This window comes from Vulpes lagopus, chromosome 21 (genome assembly GCF_018345385.1).
Source record: "Vulpes lagopus strain Blue_001 chromosome 21, ASM1834538v1, whole genome shotgun sequence".
Taxonomy (NCBI): domain Eukaryota; kingdom Metazoa; phylum Chordata; class Mammalia; order Carnivora; family Canidae; genus Vulpes; species Vulpes lagopus.
This window is the reverse complement of record NC_054844.1, coordinates 20,108,853-20,124,184: the sequence shown is the minus strand read 5'-3', so window position 1 is coordinate 20,124,184 and position 15,332 is coordinate 20,108,853. Positions and strand designations below refer to the sequence as shown.

Here is a 15,332-nt window from a genome sequence, read left to right as displayed (position 1 = left end):
TCAAGATTCTTTGTCTGGCTTTTGATCTCTGACACTTAATCAGTTTGCAGATTGACTTAATCTACCTCAGCCTTCTCGTCTGTAAAATAGTGGTAAAATAGGCCCCCACTCCCAGCATTGTGGTGAGGCTTAAATAAATAATAGATCCTGCAGTTAGTGCAGACCATGGGGACATGGTATGTGGCACATAATATATGTTACCTTTTATCTGTACTTAGGCCGGCACATACAATGAGTACTCTATAACTTTTAGAAGAGAGGTGTAAACAGAGTTTGATGAGAGTAGAAAATGAAGGATTTATCTCTGCCTAGAGACTTGATAATATTTTATAAAAGTGTTGACACATTAGCTAGATCTTGACTGACAAGTGGAGGTTTATCATTAAGATAACAGTTCATCATGTAGAGAGAGTAGGCAGGAGAAGTGGATAAAAAGGCACAGAGATATAAAAACACATGGCTTCTGTAGAGTGAATGGAGAAGGAAGTTTGTCTCATACAAATCATGTTTATATGGACAAACTCATGAATATTTTGAGATTTTCATTGGTTATTATCACAAACACACAAAAAATAAAAGAATAGCTCCTGCAGGGGCACCTGGGTACCTCAGTCAGTTAACCGACCGCTTTCAGCTCAGGTCATGATCCTGGGGTTCTGGGATGGAGCCCTGCATTGGGCTCTCTGCTCAGCGGGGAGTCTGCTTCGCCCTTTCCCCCTTTCCCTCCCTCCCACTTGTGTGATCTCTCTCTCTTAAATAAAATTTACATATTTACATTGCATATTTACAGAACTCTATGGATTCGTTCTCTCAGAGTGGATTGACAAGTTCTTTTTTTTTTTTAATTTTTTTATTTATTTATGATAGTCACAGAGAGAGAGAGAGAGAGAGAGAGAGAGAGAGAGAGGCAGAGAGAGAAGCAGGCTCCATGCACCGGGAGCCCTATGTGGGATTCGACCCCAGGTCTCCAGGATCGCGCCCTGGGCCAAAGGCAGGCGCCAAACCATTGCGCCACCCAGGGATCCCCTGACAAGTTATTTATATGAATCTCAGAGTGGATTGACAAATTCTCTATTTATTTGATTCAGGAAACATTGCAAATAATTTTGAGCTTGAATTTACCATCAATTCTGCCTCAGCAGTGTGCATAGTGAGAAAAACCTACAGTGCAGATTCCAGGTCCTGATCCTGTGCCAGCACTCTGTGAAAGTAAATTAACTTCCTGGGATCTTGATAGCCTCACAGGATAAATGTAATTAGACTACATTTTGGCTTTTATTTGTTTTTTCCCTACTGATCTGGGGCCTGCTGTGAGCCAGGTGCTCTGTTGGGGGCTCTGGTACACAGGATCTCATTTAATCCTCCCCATAGCCTTGGGATGACCTCTAACATCTCCTCCACCCTAGGCCTCTGTAATCGCTGTCCAGGGCCCAGAGCAGCTGCTTCCGTATTTTAGTTATGCTGTCATTCTGCTTGGCTGGAAACAAAAACAAATGAGCCATGGTATTTTCATGTGCCAAAAATGGGCTTTGGAGAGTACAAATTTTCCCAGGCTTGGAAATGCCGAAGTAGGCACAATGAGTTTTGAATCCCTGTTTGCTGATACTTGCCACTACTATGGGCTGTGGATTTGATGATTGCCTAACACAGTATCTGTGTCTTTGTCTCTTTTCCTCATGCAGTACTTTGCCCATGATAGGAACTCAAATCATATTTTATGGAGGAAACTATTTTTTTTATTTATTTATTTATTTATTTATTTATTTATTTATTTATTTTAAAGATTTTATTTATTCATGAGAGGACAGAGAGAGACGCAGAGACACAGGCAGAGGGAGAAGCAGGCTCCATGCAGGGAGCCTGATATGGGACTCCATCCCAGGTCTCCAGGATCAGGCCCTGGGCTGAAGGCGGCGCTAAACCGCTGAGCCACCCGGGCTGCCCTATTTGATTTATTTTAACTTTGTAATTTGTGAATCTTGTGTTTTTTTTTAATTTATTTTTTATTGGTGTTCAATTTGCCAACATATAGAATAACATCCAGTGCTCATCCCATCAAGTGCCCCCCTCAGTGCCTGTCACCCAATCACCCCCACCCGCCGGCAGGATAAAAAATCAATGTCCAGAAGTCAGTGGCATTTCTATATACTAACAATGAGACTGAAGAAAAAGAAATTAAGGAGTCAATCCCATTCACAATTGCACCCAAAAGCATAAGACACCTAGGAATAAACCTAACCAAAGAGGTAAAGGATCTATACCCTAAAAACTATAGAACACTTCTGAAAGAAATTGAGGAAGACACAAAGAGATGGAAAAATATTCCATGCTCATGGATTGGCAGAATTAATATTGTGAAAATGTCAATGTTACTCAGGGCAATTTACACGTTTAATGCAATCCCTATCAAAATACCATGGACTTTCTTCAGAGAGTTGGAACAAATAATCTTAAGATTTATGTGAAGTCAGAAAAGACCCCAAATAGCCAGGGGAATTTTAAAAAAGAAAACCATAGCTGGGGGCATCACAATGCCAGATTTCAGGTTGTACTACAAAGCTGTGGTCATCAAGACAGTGTGGTACTGGCACAAAAACAGACACATGGATCAATGAAACACAATAGAGAATTCAGAAGTGGACCCTCAACTTTATGGTCAACTAATATTCGACAAAGGAGGAAAGACTATCCACTGGAAAAAGACAGTCTCTTCAATAAATGGTGCTGGGAAAATTGGACATTCACATGCAGAAAAATGAAACTAGACCACTCTCTTGCACCACACACAAAGATAAACTCAAAATGGATGAAAGATCTAAATGTGAGACAAGAGTCCATCAAAATCCTAGAGGAGAACACAGGCAACACCCTTTTTGAACTTGGCTACAGTAACTTCTTGCAAGATACATCCACGAAGGCAAAAGAAACAAAAGCAAAAATGAACTATTGGGACTTCATCAAGATAAGAAGCTTTTGCACAACAAAAGAAGCAGTCAACAAAGCTAAAAGACAACCTACAGAATGGGAGAAGATATTTGCAAATGACGTATCAGATAAAGGGCTAGTATCCAAGATCTATGAATCTTGTGTTTGAATGAACTACCATTCTTAGGTACTAGTTTTGGATATTTTATCATTTTATTTCTTAAGTTTAACCTAGCTCCCATTTGTGGATCTCCTGAGATACAACTTATTTATAATGTTTATAAATTATTTCTAAAATTAGAGAAATGAGAATGTTACAATGTTGGTAGAGTTAAATGAAGTAATATGTGAGAACGTTATTTTTAATATATTAAAATATCATCCAACTGTTATCATTGTTGTTATATATCCAAATTAGGGCTTTTCTTCAAAGTAATATCTTTGGGGATGCCTGGGTAGCTCAGTTGGTTAAGCATCTCCCTTTGGCTCAGGTCATGATCCCAGGGTCTTCGGATAGAGCCCTACATCATGCTACCTCCTTAGTGGGGAGTCTGTTCTCCCTCTCCCTCTATGTTCTCTCTCCCTCTCTCTCAAATAAATAAATAAAATCCTAAAACAATAACAACAAAAGCACAAAGTAATCTCTTTCGAAAAATAGACACTTATTCTTTGATTATATTATATATTATGTATGTTTGTATGTATATTATGTATATATACAATATAAATAAGATATATTTATATGTGTATATTATAATATGTAGTACTCATAATATATATCATATAAATATATGATATATATTATACATTATGCATGTATATGATGTATATGAGGTATATGAGGTATATGTATACAATATAAGTACTATATGTTATATATAGTATATATATTATATATCATATACATGTATATATAATCCCAATGCTTTTAAATCAGATTTTATTTTTAATAACTACTTAACTATGGGGGGAGGCTGACAAATTACCTAATAATGGTTCAAGAAAAACTTTAATAAATAGGAGAAAAGCAGAATTTTTTTCCTCCAGGTGACCAGTTAAGTAGCTGTTCTAGTCACAGCCTTCCAACATAACCATTCTTTCTCTTTCATTCTCATCTCTACCTTTGCATAACATTACAGGGAGTGGAGTCTCAGTACAGGTTCATACCAGCACACGAGAGCCAATCACTACATTTTCAGAAATTTGTGAGCCAGTTTTTAAAGTAGCTATTTTTAAAAAATTATACCTACTTAAAAATATGAATCAATCATATTAAAATGAAAAGTAATGCTCAAAACTCATCACATCCTCATCGTTTACTACATTTTACAATTATCCATACATTTGAAGTTATTTTACCCACATGGTGGAAGTATTCTATAATGGTGTGCTACTGCCTTTCCCATTTCCAGTTCAGTGACATCATGTTGGTAGCTTGAAAGTAGCCATAGTGGGAGTATCTAGAGAGTGAAACTAGGCAATTATTTTTTTTTATCAATTGTCTAGACTTAAGAAGGCAATGGAGAAATATTAACAATGCAGATTTAACCTTCAAAGGATTGTGTCTAGAGTCAATACACAAAATTGTGAGTGGCACGAAAATTTGAGGAAATATTTTTCCAGGATTCAAAAGCTAATATCCAACTCAGGAAAGAAGCCACTCATGTCACTGATGAAGTTCTGACATATATCTCTGAATGGGTCAACCCTCACATCATAATTACATTCGGTTCTCGGGTGAAACCAGAAATTGGTTCTGAATACAAGATTTTATTTAGCAAAAGTCAACAAAAGCATTCGGGAACAGTTAACTATCAAGAATTTATAATAAGGCGTACATTACATATATTTTAATAGACTCTCTTCTTTAGAGAAGTTTTAGGTTCATACCAAAGTTGAGCAGAAAGTACAGAGAGTTCCCACAAATCCCCACTGTCACACATATACAGCCTCTTCCACTATCCATATATCACACCACAATGTATATTTGTTACAGTTCATGAACCTACATTGACACATTATTATCCACCAGGATTCATAGTTACATTAAGTTATACTCTTCGTGTTTTACCTTCTTTGACTTTGATAGATGTGTAATGATATGGATCCATCATTACAAAATCATACAGAATAGTTTCACTCCGTTAAAATTCTTCCATGCTCTACTTCTTCATCCCTGCCCCTATCTGAACACTGATCTTTTTAATGTCTCCATAGTTCTGCCTTTTCCAGAATACCATATAGTTGGAATCATACAATATGTGGCCTTTCAGATTGACCTATTTCACTTGGCAATGTACATTTAATTTTTTTCCATGTCTTTTCATGGCTTGATAGCTCATTTCTTTATAGCATTGAATAATATTCCATTGTCTGGACAGTTTATTTATTTACTCACCTGTTAGAGGTTATCTTGATTGCTTCCGAGTTTTATCAATTATGAATAAAACTGATGCAAATGTCTGTGTGCAAGTTTTTTTGTGTGTAGGTTTTTTGCATACATTTTTTAATATTTGGAAATTTTATGGTACACATTCTTTATATCAATAAAATGTATTGTAAATTTTTGTACCAATATATACTTAAATTTGGCTTTCCATTCTTAAACATTTACCAGAACACCACTGCTTAAAAGTCATGGTAAATCCTTTGGCTTTTACTATGAGTAAAATGGGAACCCACTGAAAGATCTTGAGCAGAGGAGTGGCTGGTATTTTTAAAGGTTCACGCTAATTGTATTGAGTAGAGACTTTGGTAGAATAGAAGCAAGGAGCTAGGTTAGGAGGCGATTACCTCCAGGTGAGAGAGGCTGGTAAGAGAGGAGGTGATTACTTCCAGGTTCAAAAGTGAAGGGTGAAGACTTCTAGTCTGATCCAATCTAGATGAGATTCGTAGTACATCTCTGTCCCTTAGATCCATTTCCCTGGGCTAACTTGTGTCGGAGGCAATGGAGGGCGGGCTCTACCTAGCTCCCCTCTTTCCTGCTCCGGGTAGGAGCAAATTGAGAAATAAGACAGCAGTCCACCATTAGGAAGCAAAATAAAACCCTTACTGTTGTGATGCCCAGTTGGCTCAGTTGGTAGAGCATGTGATCCTTGATATCAGGATGGTAAGTGTGAGACCCATGTTGAATGTAGAGATTACCTAAAAATAAAATCTTTATAAAAAATACCTTTATTGTCAAAACTATTTGGGTTGAAGGATGTAGTTTAGCATGGGAACAAAAATGGGCATATTAACTACCTTTCCTCTGATCTAGGCCTTGGAACATGAGAGAAAGTTCACAGAGTGAATACTTACACAGAATGGAAAGAGAGGAAAAAGCACCCAAGCTTATTTCTTTTTCTTTTTTCTCTTCTCTCCCTGAATCTAGAACACACGGATTCTACAGTATCAAATACCGAACTCTAGGAGATTTTTGGCTTTGATTTATTTTCTTTTTTTTTTTCTCATTAGAATTTTCCTTTTTTAGGTGATTTTGCACCCAGAATTTCTATCTTCCACCAGCCCATTATTACCCATGGATTATGAAGAGTTTGTCCGAGGTTGTCATCTTGGAGTATTTCCATCATACTATGAACCGTGGGGTTATACTCCAGGTATGTGGCACATATAGATTGCGGAATATTTAAAATTTTATTAATCTATTATTTTATGCACCTGGATATAATATTCAAAGCTGATACGTAATTTCCACTAAGGTTAGATGATTGTATTACAAAGAAAAAGAATGTGTTGTAAACATTACGTGTTATTGAGTCATCTCTACCAGGCCCAACTAGTAATATTAAGGACAGATTGCGTGCAAGCAGGTTTAATATGAGAAATGATGTCCTGCAAAAGTGTTCTTTCGAAATTATTTTGGAAATGTTTCCTTTTGAATTAATGGATGCATTTAATTTTTAATAGGTAGCACATTCACTTAGTTAAAGAAACATATAGTATAAGACGGTATACAATGAAAAGCCTTCCTCACACCCTTGTCATTCAAGAAAGAGGTGCTTTTACATGCCAGTTCGGTGGTAGGTATTATGACCAGTGACATCATTCCATTCAGATCCTCCACCTCTTCATCTGCCTTTTTTTTTTCTCCTGAATGGTCAATTCTCAAATGCACTACCTATTTTTCTTTTTTGTCTCCTAATAGCACTGTTGTCATTAGTATCAAGAGCAATCAATTTGTATTTGTACTTAAATGGCTAATGAAAAAGGAAACAAATAATACAAAGAAATGCCAATGGAAAGAATATAATACTGACTTTTCCAACTCATGTTAGTAGTCAGAGATTTTCCTTTTTGTTTAAATATAATTTCATTTATAATGTTAAAAGAAAAGGTTCAGAAAATTTTGTATGCATAATTAATAAATTTTGCTTTCTGATTTCAATGTCATCATTGCCCAGCTAAGGGGTGGCAGCAGTCAATGTTAGGGAGATCATGGTTGAATTAAAGAAGAGGAAGAATTTTTCTAATCTTTATATTTTGAGCCCAGAATTTCAATATAGAATTTTAAATTCTATAGAAATAGGATCTTTACATAGGGAGCAACATGAAATCTCTGCATCTTTTGACATAAAGGTCCTATTCTATCATTCTATGTTCCACCAAGTATAATTTGCCAGCAGCTATAAAAATACTAAAACTTTTGGGGAAAAAAAATAAAGGATTATCTCCTCTTAAAACATGACATAAGAAAAACTGTTGAACTAACTCTTCCAACTATCTCTTTTGTAGTCCTAAAAATTGTTACGGGTATCAGTTATGATACTTATAATGATGGTGTCTTTTTCCTTATGAAATACCTACATATTATCTTAAATTGTTTATAATAGAGTATCTTTCTTTTAAGATACATAAAATGTACCCATTTCACTGATGAACTTAGCATTTTGTTATTGACTTTTGTTCCTATTATTTCTAGTAAGTAACATAACTTATTATCAAGGAAGTTTCAAAAATAGAGAAGCACAAAACCAAAGCCTGAGTGACTGAGGGATGTGGGGAATCAATTATGTTGGGGAAAGAGAATGTTCTATAATTTACAGCAGATTTTCCACCAAACGTCATTTTTATAGGACAAAGATAGACTTAACTCAAAATGATAAGGAGATACATCTAGCGTTTTAAGATAAAGACCAGCAAAAGTGTTATAAAAGGTAAGTAGATGGAAAAAGAAGTTTGAGAGTGAGTCATTCTCTGTTTTGAATTAACCACAGGAAGTTGGCCACTCCTCACCAAACCTGTAGTTACAGAAATAACAAGACCTCTGGTGGTATAAATTTGTTATTGGTATATTAGATAATTCTAACTTTTTAAAGAATAACTTATTTGATACTAAGTTTAACATACTCCAGAAAGTATTCATTTAAGTCTGCTTTTTTTTTTTTTTACAAAATCCAATGAATAGAAGTACTTATTCCATAAAAATCATTCACTGAACATTTGCAGAGATTATGGGTATTTAGCATTTCATTACATGTCTGTTAATGAGTATTTGATAAAAATAAGGTTCTGTGAACTTCCGTGGAATTGTAGGCAAGATTCTTTATACATATATGTATAATAATTTTTCTGGGGAAGAGCTTCAGGTTTTCATTAGATTCTCAGATGGGTCGAGAATCCCTGTCCCATTTTCTCCTCCACTACCCTCTCCAAAAATTAGGAAACCACATCTCTCTAGAGATTGACCACCAAGCAATACTTGCAGAGCAGAAGAAAAAGTTACTGTTTAAATTGCAGTACTTCTTGATTAGTGGGGAAGTCTTTTTTTTTTTTTTTTTGGCCCATCCCCATTAGCTAACCAAGATTTTTTTCATTTGTTTTTATTGAAGTTCGATTTTCCAAAATATAGTATAACACCCAGTGCTCGTCCCATCAAGTGCCCTCCTCAGTGCCTGTCACTAAGTTACCCTAACCCTCCCCCCAACACCTCCCCTTCCACAACTCTTTGTTCATTTCCCAGAGTTGAGTCTCTCATGGTTTGTCTCCCTCTCTAATTTTTCCCACTTATATCCCCTCCTTTCCCGTATAATCCCTTTCATTATTTCTTATATTCCCTGTATGAGTGAAACCACATGATGATTGTCCTTCTCTGATTGACTTACTTCACTCAGCATAATACCCTCCAGTTCCATCCACATCGAAGCAAATGGTGGGTATTCGTTGTTTCTAATAGCTGATTAATATTCCGATATATATCTTCTTTATCCATTCATCTGTTGAAGGACATCGTGGCTCCTTCCTCAGTTTGGCTATTGTGGACATTGCTGCTATGAACATTGGAGCTCAGGTGTCCCAGCAATTCACTACATCTGTATCTTTGGAGTAAATAACCAGCAGTGCTATTTCTGGGCCATAGGGTAGCTCTATTTTTAACTTTTTGAGGAACCTCCACACTGTTTTCCAGAGTTAGTCAACCAAGATTAATTCCATAATCAAATATAAATTCCTTGTTAAAAATGCAGATATCCTTGTGAGAGGTATACTTCTTTTTTTAAAAACTATCCACTATTTTATAAAAATATTGTATTAAAACAGGTGTTGACTAGAGGGTGAGTGAAGACTGAAGAGGGTATGAGTACAATGGACAATTAGAGAAGTGGAGGGATTTGTGGCAAGGGAAACTAATCTGATGGGAGGAGTTGCTCATGTCCAACACCCACAAACTCGTCACATACGTAGAGACACAGCTTAGAATGGAGCACAAAGAAAAACCAGCTGGAATGAAAGAGGTGGTATAGAGTAGCAGTATCAAACAGGAGCCCTGGAACTGGGCACCAGGCTTTAAGTCCCAAATCTACACCATTCTCTGGCTTTGTGATACTGGGCAAATTATTTAAACTCTCTGTGCTTCAATTTCTTCATTTGTAAGATGGGGATAATGACACTTCACATGATTGTTGACAAGATTAAATGAGTTAATACATGTAAAGGACTTCATACTGTGCCTGGTACATAATAAACATCGCTATTACTAGGCTGGCATAAGAGGATACAGGAGCTGGCCTAAAGCCAAGTCTTTGTCTCTTTTCCCCTGGCAGCTGAATGCACTGTGATGGGTATCCCCAGTGTGACAACCAACCTTTCCGGCTTTGGCTGTTTCATGCAGGAGCATGTGGCTGATCCTACTGCTTACGGTGAGGTTTTTCATCATTCGCCCAACTCAAGAAGTGACCTCTAACCAAACAAAGCACAGAGTCTTTACTGAGCCTAACCCTAAAGCTATCCTGATGATTAAAGTAATGTTTGCACTGCTTATTTTATTAAAAGTAGATTTAACTATGTATTTCATAGAAAAGCTAAAAATTCTATTAATATTAAATATATTGATGTTCCAATAACTGTGACCTTAGAGTACGTAGGCTGGTCAGCATCATTATTTTAAAGGCCTGTGCCAAGGTAGCAAAATTCACTTAAATTGTTTAAGACTGCAGAAGAATTTGCCTACAACCCTACCCTCTCTGTGTCCGTGTTGCCTAGCAGCAAGAAAAACAAGATGGGATGGATTGTTGGCCTATATATGCCGATTTCCTGGTCTTCTTTGGCCTCCTTGTCACGGTTCTTTTCTCTCAGTCTAGAGCTGTGGTTCTCAGCTGCAGCTGTGTGGTGGGCCTGGGATCCTGAAAATCATTGATTCCCAGCTTTCACCCCAGAGATTTGGTAGTGAGCAGTCCCAGGGAAAATCACTGACCCAGGGTATCCCTCTACTGCCAAGTTTTTTTCAACAAGATTCATTGTGTTGGCTTTGTGTTGGTGACAGTTGTAAAACATTAGAAGGAGATCACAGAAGAAAGACAGCCATGGAAGGGAAAAGATGACAGAGGCAATAGGGGAGTCAGGGAGTGGGTAATGCCTGTGTGGGTGGTCTATGATGGAACCTAAGGAATGGGAAAAGAAACATTCTAAGGTTAACCCTATGTTGACCTGGGCTTTGGTTTTTGTGCTGCTCAGGTATTTACATTGTTGACAGGCGGTTCCGCTCTCCAGATGATTCCTGCAATCAGCTGACTCAGTTTCTGTATGGATTTTGCAAACAGTCACGCCGCCAAAGAATTATTCAGAGAAACCGAACTGAGAGGCTCTCCGATCTTCTGGATTGGAGATATTTGGGCAGAGTAAGTTAAGTTCGGGATCAAGAGAACCACTTTGAAAATCCCACTAGACTGGGGCACCTGGGTGGCTCAGATGGTTGGGCATCTGATGGTTGGTCTCAGCTCAGGTTGATCTTGGGGTCATGAGTTTAAGCCCTGCCTTGGGATCTGTGGAGCCTACTTAAAAATAAAGCAAAAGAAAAAGAAAATCCCACTGGACTATAAAAATATAGATTCTAGTCATCAGCTGCAAAGTCAATTCAGTATCATAATTGTTAAAATCTCAAGTGATGTTTTCATGTACTTTTTTTTACTTAATATGAGCTTGCAAAATCCTAACCCCACACCTACATATTTATTAGTTTGAGTTTATAACAGCAAATCTATCGGGATCTAGCTGTAATCTTACTAGTTATTTTATTGTCAGCATTTAACTTGACATATTTCATATATTGGTTCATGAGTAAGAGGAAAACATCTAAAGAAACATATTTATTTTGTTTGACTCTACCCGATAATGTGACCATATTCCTTAAGTACAATAGGAGCGGGAATAATAATCTTTTTCAAATGATAAGTACAGGAAATATCTCCTTTCAATTATTTTTTTTCTCTCCTTTCAATTATGCCATAGGTTTGTAAATACCCAGATGACATATATTATAGCACTGGATGATTTAATAAAAAATAAATTGATTTTGTCTTGACATCACGTATGTGCTCAAATACCACTAAACCCTCTCTGACACATGATAGATGCTGCCTTTTGCCGAGTTTCTCCACACACTAATGCCACTGCTCCTCAAAACCTGGGTGATTAATTGTACTGTCTATGTTTTACAGTGAAAGCAGAATGATAAGGCTTTTAGAAGTTTTGTTTCTTGGGCGCCTGAGTGGCTCAGTGGTTGAGCATCTTCCTTTGGCTCAGGTCGTGATCCTGGGGTCCTGGGATCAAGTCCTGCATCAGGCTCTCCTTATAGAGAGCCTGCTTCTCCCTTTGCCTATATCTCTGCCTCTCTCTGTGTCTCTTATGAGTAAATAAATAAAATCTTAAAAAAGAAAGAAATTTTGTTTCTTATCTAAGGTCTCAAACAGGACTTAGGTACAGTTTGTGTGATTTTTCAGGCCCCACCTCTGCCCTGTGTCATGCTGCTTCTCTGTAGCATGAAGCCAATATTTTCAGTCCCCTCAGCACTCGATTCAGAGTTTTCAGTAAGGCTTTTCCCTCCAACTTTTTGTAGCATTTCTTTCCTTATTCATTGGAAAATAATAAAACTGTAAACTCTCATTTTTTTCTGATTCTTAAATTTAGGGATTTTGGGTTACTAGGTTCTGTCATTTTAAAACTATTGTTTTATAACTTGGAGGAGAAGATTTTATATAATAACTTCGTTCTTAAGTTATATAATTTTTTTAACCTGTGAATTGGGTTTCCTATCACAGTATTATCAGCATGCCAGGCACCTGACACTAAGCAGAGCTTTTCCAGATGAATTCCATATGGAGGCTCCATCACCACCAACGGTAAGCATTTTATGTATTGTGTATTTCTTTTGAAAGCTAAATTTTGGGGCACCTGGGTGGCTCAGTGGTTGAGTGTGTGCCTTTGGCTCAGGTCGTGATCCTGGGGTCTTGGGATCAAGTTCCTCATCAGGCTCCCCACAGGGAGTCTACTTCTCCCTCTGCCTATGTCTCTGCCTTTCTCTCTGTGTGTCTTTCATGAATTGATAAATAAAATCTTTAAAAAAAAAGAAAGGAAGAAAGCTAATTTTTTTATGTATCACAAGTCCTGCCAATACCTTTTAATTTAGAAGTAGTTAAGGACGCAAACTATTTTTTCATAATGTTGCCATAAAGCAAAGAATAGAGGAATTGACAAATCAGATGAATTCAAAGCCCTCAATTTAGAGTTAGCCTTATGCAGAGGATGAGCAGGCCATCAGCTAATTCATGTCATTAGAGAAGTACTTCCACACTGAAACTCTCCCTGCCTTAGTGCTTAAAACCGCTGTGTTAGACACCAATTCTTTCTGGAGTTATTGAAAAGTGAACTAACTGGCTTGCTTTAACAGCAGGTGAATTTGCTATCCAGGGAAATATCGGGTGGCTACTTGGCAAGAGTCACATAGAGTTAATTCAGGAACCATGGGATGAATTGAACTAGAAGAGTATTTATGGACCAGTCAGCAGTGCCCACCAGGGAGTCTTCTTCTGAAGCTCTCTTAGATATTTATATTCATGAGATGAGCATAGATTATTTGTCATCACATTCACATAGGATATAAGATAGGAAGAATGGCTTGAAGTAGGCCAGCCTCAGGCATTTCTTTTCAGTGGGATTAGTCCTCATAGCAGTCTACATACATGGCAGTCCAAAAGCCACACTTCTTTGCCCTGCTGCCCACCAGGCAAAAGTTTAGATGCAAAAAGGGGAGACCCATATAATTAGGTATGAGATCTATTTTAGCTTAATAGTTTTGTGCCCCACAGGAACCAATATCCCATGTAAATTTCTACAGTTAAGCTTCTGTGGACTCCACAAGGAATATATGCAAGCACAAGAGTCATCAAATTCAGGGATTCCCCAAAGCTAGATCTTCATCAATAACTTATAAATCTCTAAGTTCAGATGTAATTTCTCAATCAAGAGTCTCTTTTACCACAATCGATTTTGCCTAATAATAATGTAATGGTATTCCATCTTTATCAAGTGTCAAGGGAAACATCTCAGAAGTTAACCCAAGGTAAAATTTGCTCATGTAGAAGGTGACAGGGTTTTGGAAACCTTTCAAAATACAAACTCCAACTTCATGTTCAGGATTTTAACAGAATTAATTGCTTTGCTTGTTTAGAGGCAGTCGTTCAACTTGATAATTCAGCTATATTCATCCATTTATTCAACTTATTCAATTAATAAGTACTGAGCTCCTACTCTGAGCCAGGTCCTAAGTGCATGAACCAGCTCCTTTTCCCTTCTTTTCTTTGTCTTAAATTGCTTTCTGGTGAAATATCTGAACCTTGAAATGATGTATAGGTATCACATGATAATAATGTACAAAAGAGTTGAAATACAGAATGACAAGTGCTGTAACTATTTTGTACAGCTGTCCTCCCTAGTCAAACATGGGCTCTCTCAAAGGGCAAGAATCATGTTTTTCTTCTTTGTTTCTTCAGTGGCATTAGAGTGGCTGACCCATAGTTGTGCTTAGTGCTCATTTACCAAATGAGTTATCTCAGTGAATCTTAGGTAGAAGAGAAATTTGATTAAACCTAGTGATATTTGCTCATTAACTGAAATTAAAGTAACTGGTGGAATTTCAGGGTCAGCTAAGTGACCTGGCTTCTGAATTTCTTTCTAGTGGTGGCTGTCCATGGCATGTCCAGGATGCCCATGTTCTGCGATTTTGTTCAGCAAATCTGCAAAATGGCATTGGGACAGACAATATCAGCAGTGTAACACGATGATTGATGTTAAAGACTAGGGAGTGATCACAGCACTGGTACAAATCTTTGCTCTACCACTTACATGCTGCATGACCTTGGTCAAGTTATCTGGCGTCTCTAACCCTCAATTTTCTTCTATAAATGGGAAAAACAAATTTATTGGTGTTGTTACAAGGATTAAATAAGATTATATATAAATAGTATATATATAATTATATTTAATAGATAGATAGATAGCACCTGGAGTATTTCAGTGTATAATGAAAGAAAGCTATTTATTTAATGAATCTCTTGAGTTTGGTGGCACCAGAGTCAAGAGGAATCAAAGATAATAATAGCCCTTGAACAGACCACAAAAAATATCCAACTATGTTTTATATTAAATGCATATGCAAAGTGTTTACATCATTGAAAAATCAAGAAGTTGTTACAAGTTTGTGACTTATTTTTGTCTTTGGCAGACCGAAGGATTTAAATACCCCAGGCCTTCCTCAGTTCCACCTTCCCCTTCAGGGTCTCAGGTCTCTAGTCCTCAGAGCAGTGATGTGGAAGATGAAGAAGAGGATGAGCGATACAATGAGGAAGAGGAGGCTGAAAGGGATCGGTTAAATATCAAGTCACCATTTTCTCTGGGCCGTGTTCCTCGTGGGAAGAAGAAGCTGCATGGAGAATACAAGAACTGAATTCCATGCTGGTCGAACAGAGCTCATGTAGTAAGAACAGAGGAAGAGTGATTATTTAAAGAAAAGAAAGTGCTACACATTTAATTCTCTTCTTCTCAATGTTACAACGGGATTTATTCTCTGCCTATGAAGGGGAGAAGATGAAGTGAATGGCAATTTGGTAATTTCTAATAAAATTCAAGTTATTTTC

At 37.2% G+C, this 15,332-nt stretch overlaps 1 protein-coding gene across 2 annotated transcripts in view; it reads left to right on the top strand.

The window, feature by feature from the left end:
* Positions 1 to 15,332, top strand: part of GYS2 (glycogen synthase 2) — a 50,519-nt gene extending 35,187 nt beyond the window's left edge. For both annotated transcript variants that reach the window (XM_041736495.1, XM_041736496.1), the window contains exons 12-16: positions 6,398 to 6,524; positions 9,966 to 10,061; positions 10,876 to 11,039; positions 12,459 to 12,539; positions 14,921 to 15,332. In XM_041736495.1, the coding sequence (XP_041592429.1) occupies positions 6,398 to 6,524; positions 9,966 to 10,061; positions 10,876 to 11,039; positions 12,459 to 12,539; positions 14,921 to 15,142 (690 nt within the window). In that variant the 3' untranslated portion in view covers positions 15,143 to 15,332. The remainder of the gene's footprint in view (positions 1 to 6,397; positions 6,525 to 9,965; positions 10,062 to 10,875; positions 11,040 to 12,458; positions 12,540 to 14,920) is intronic.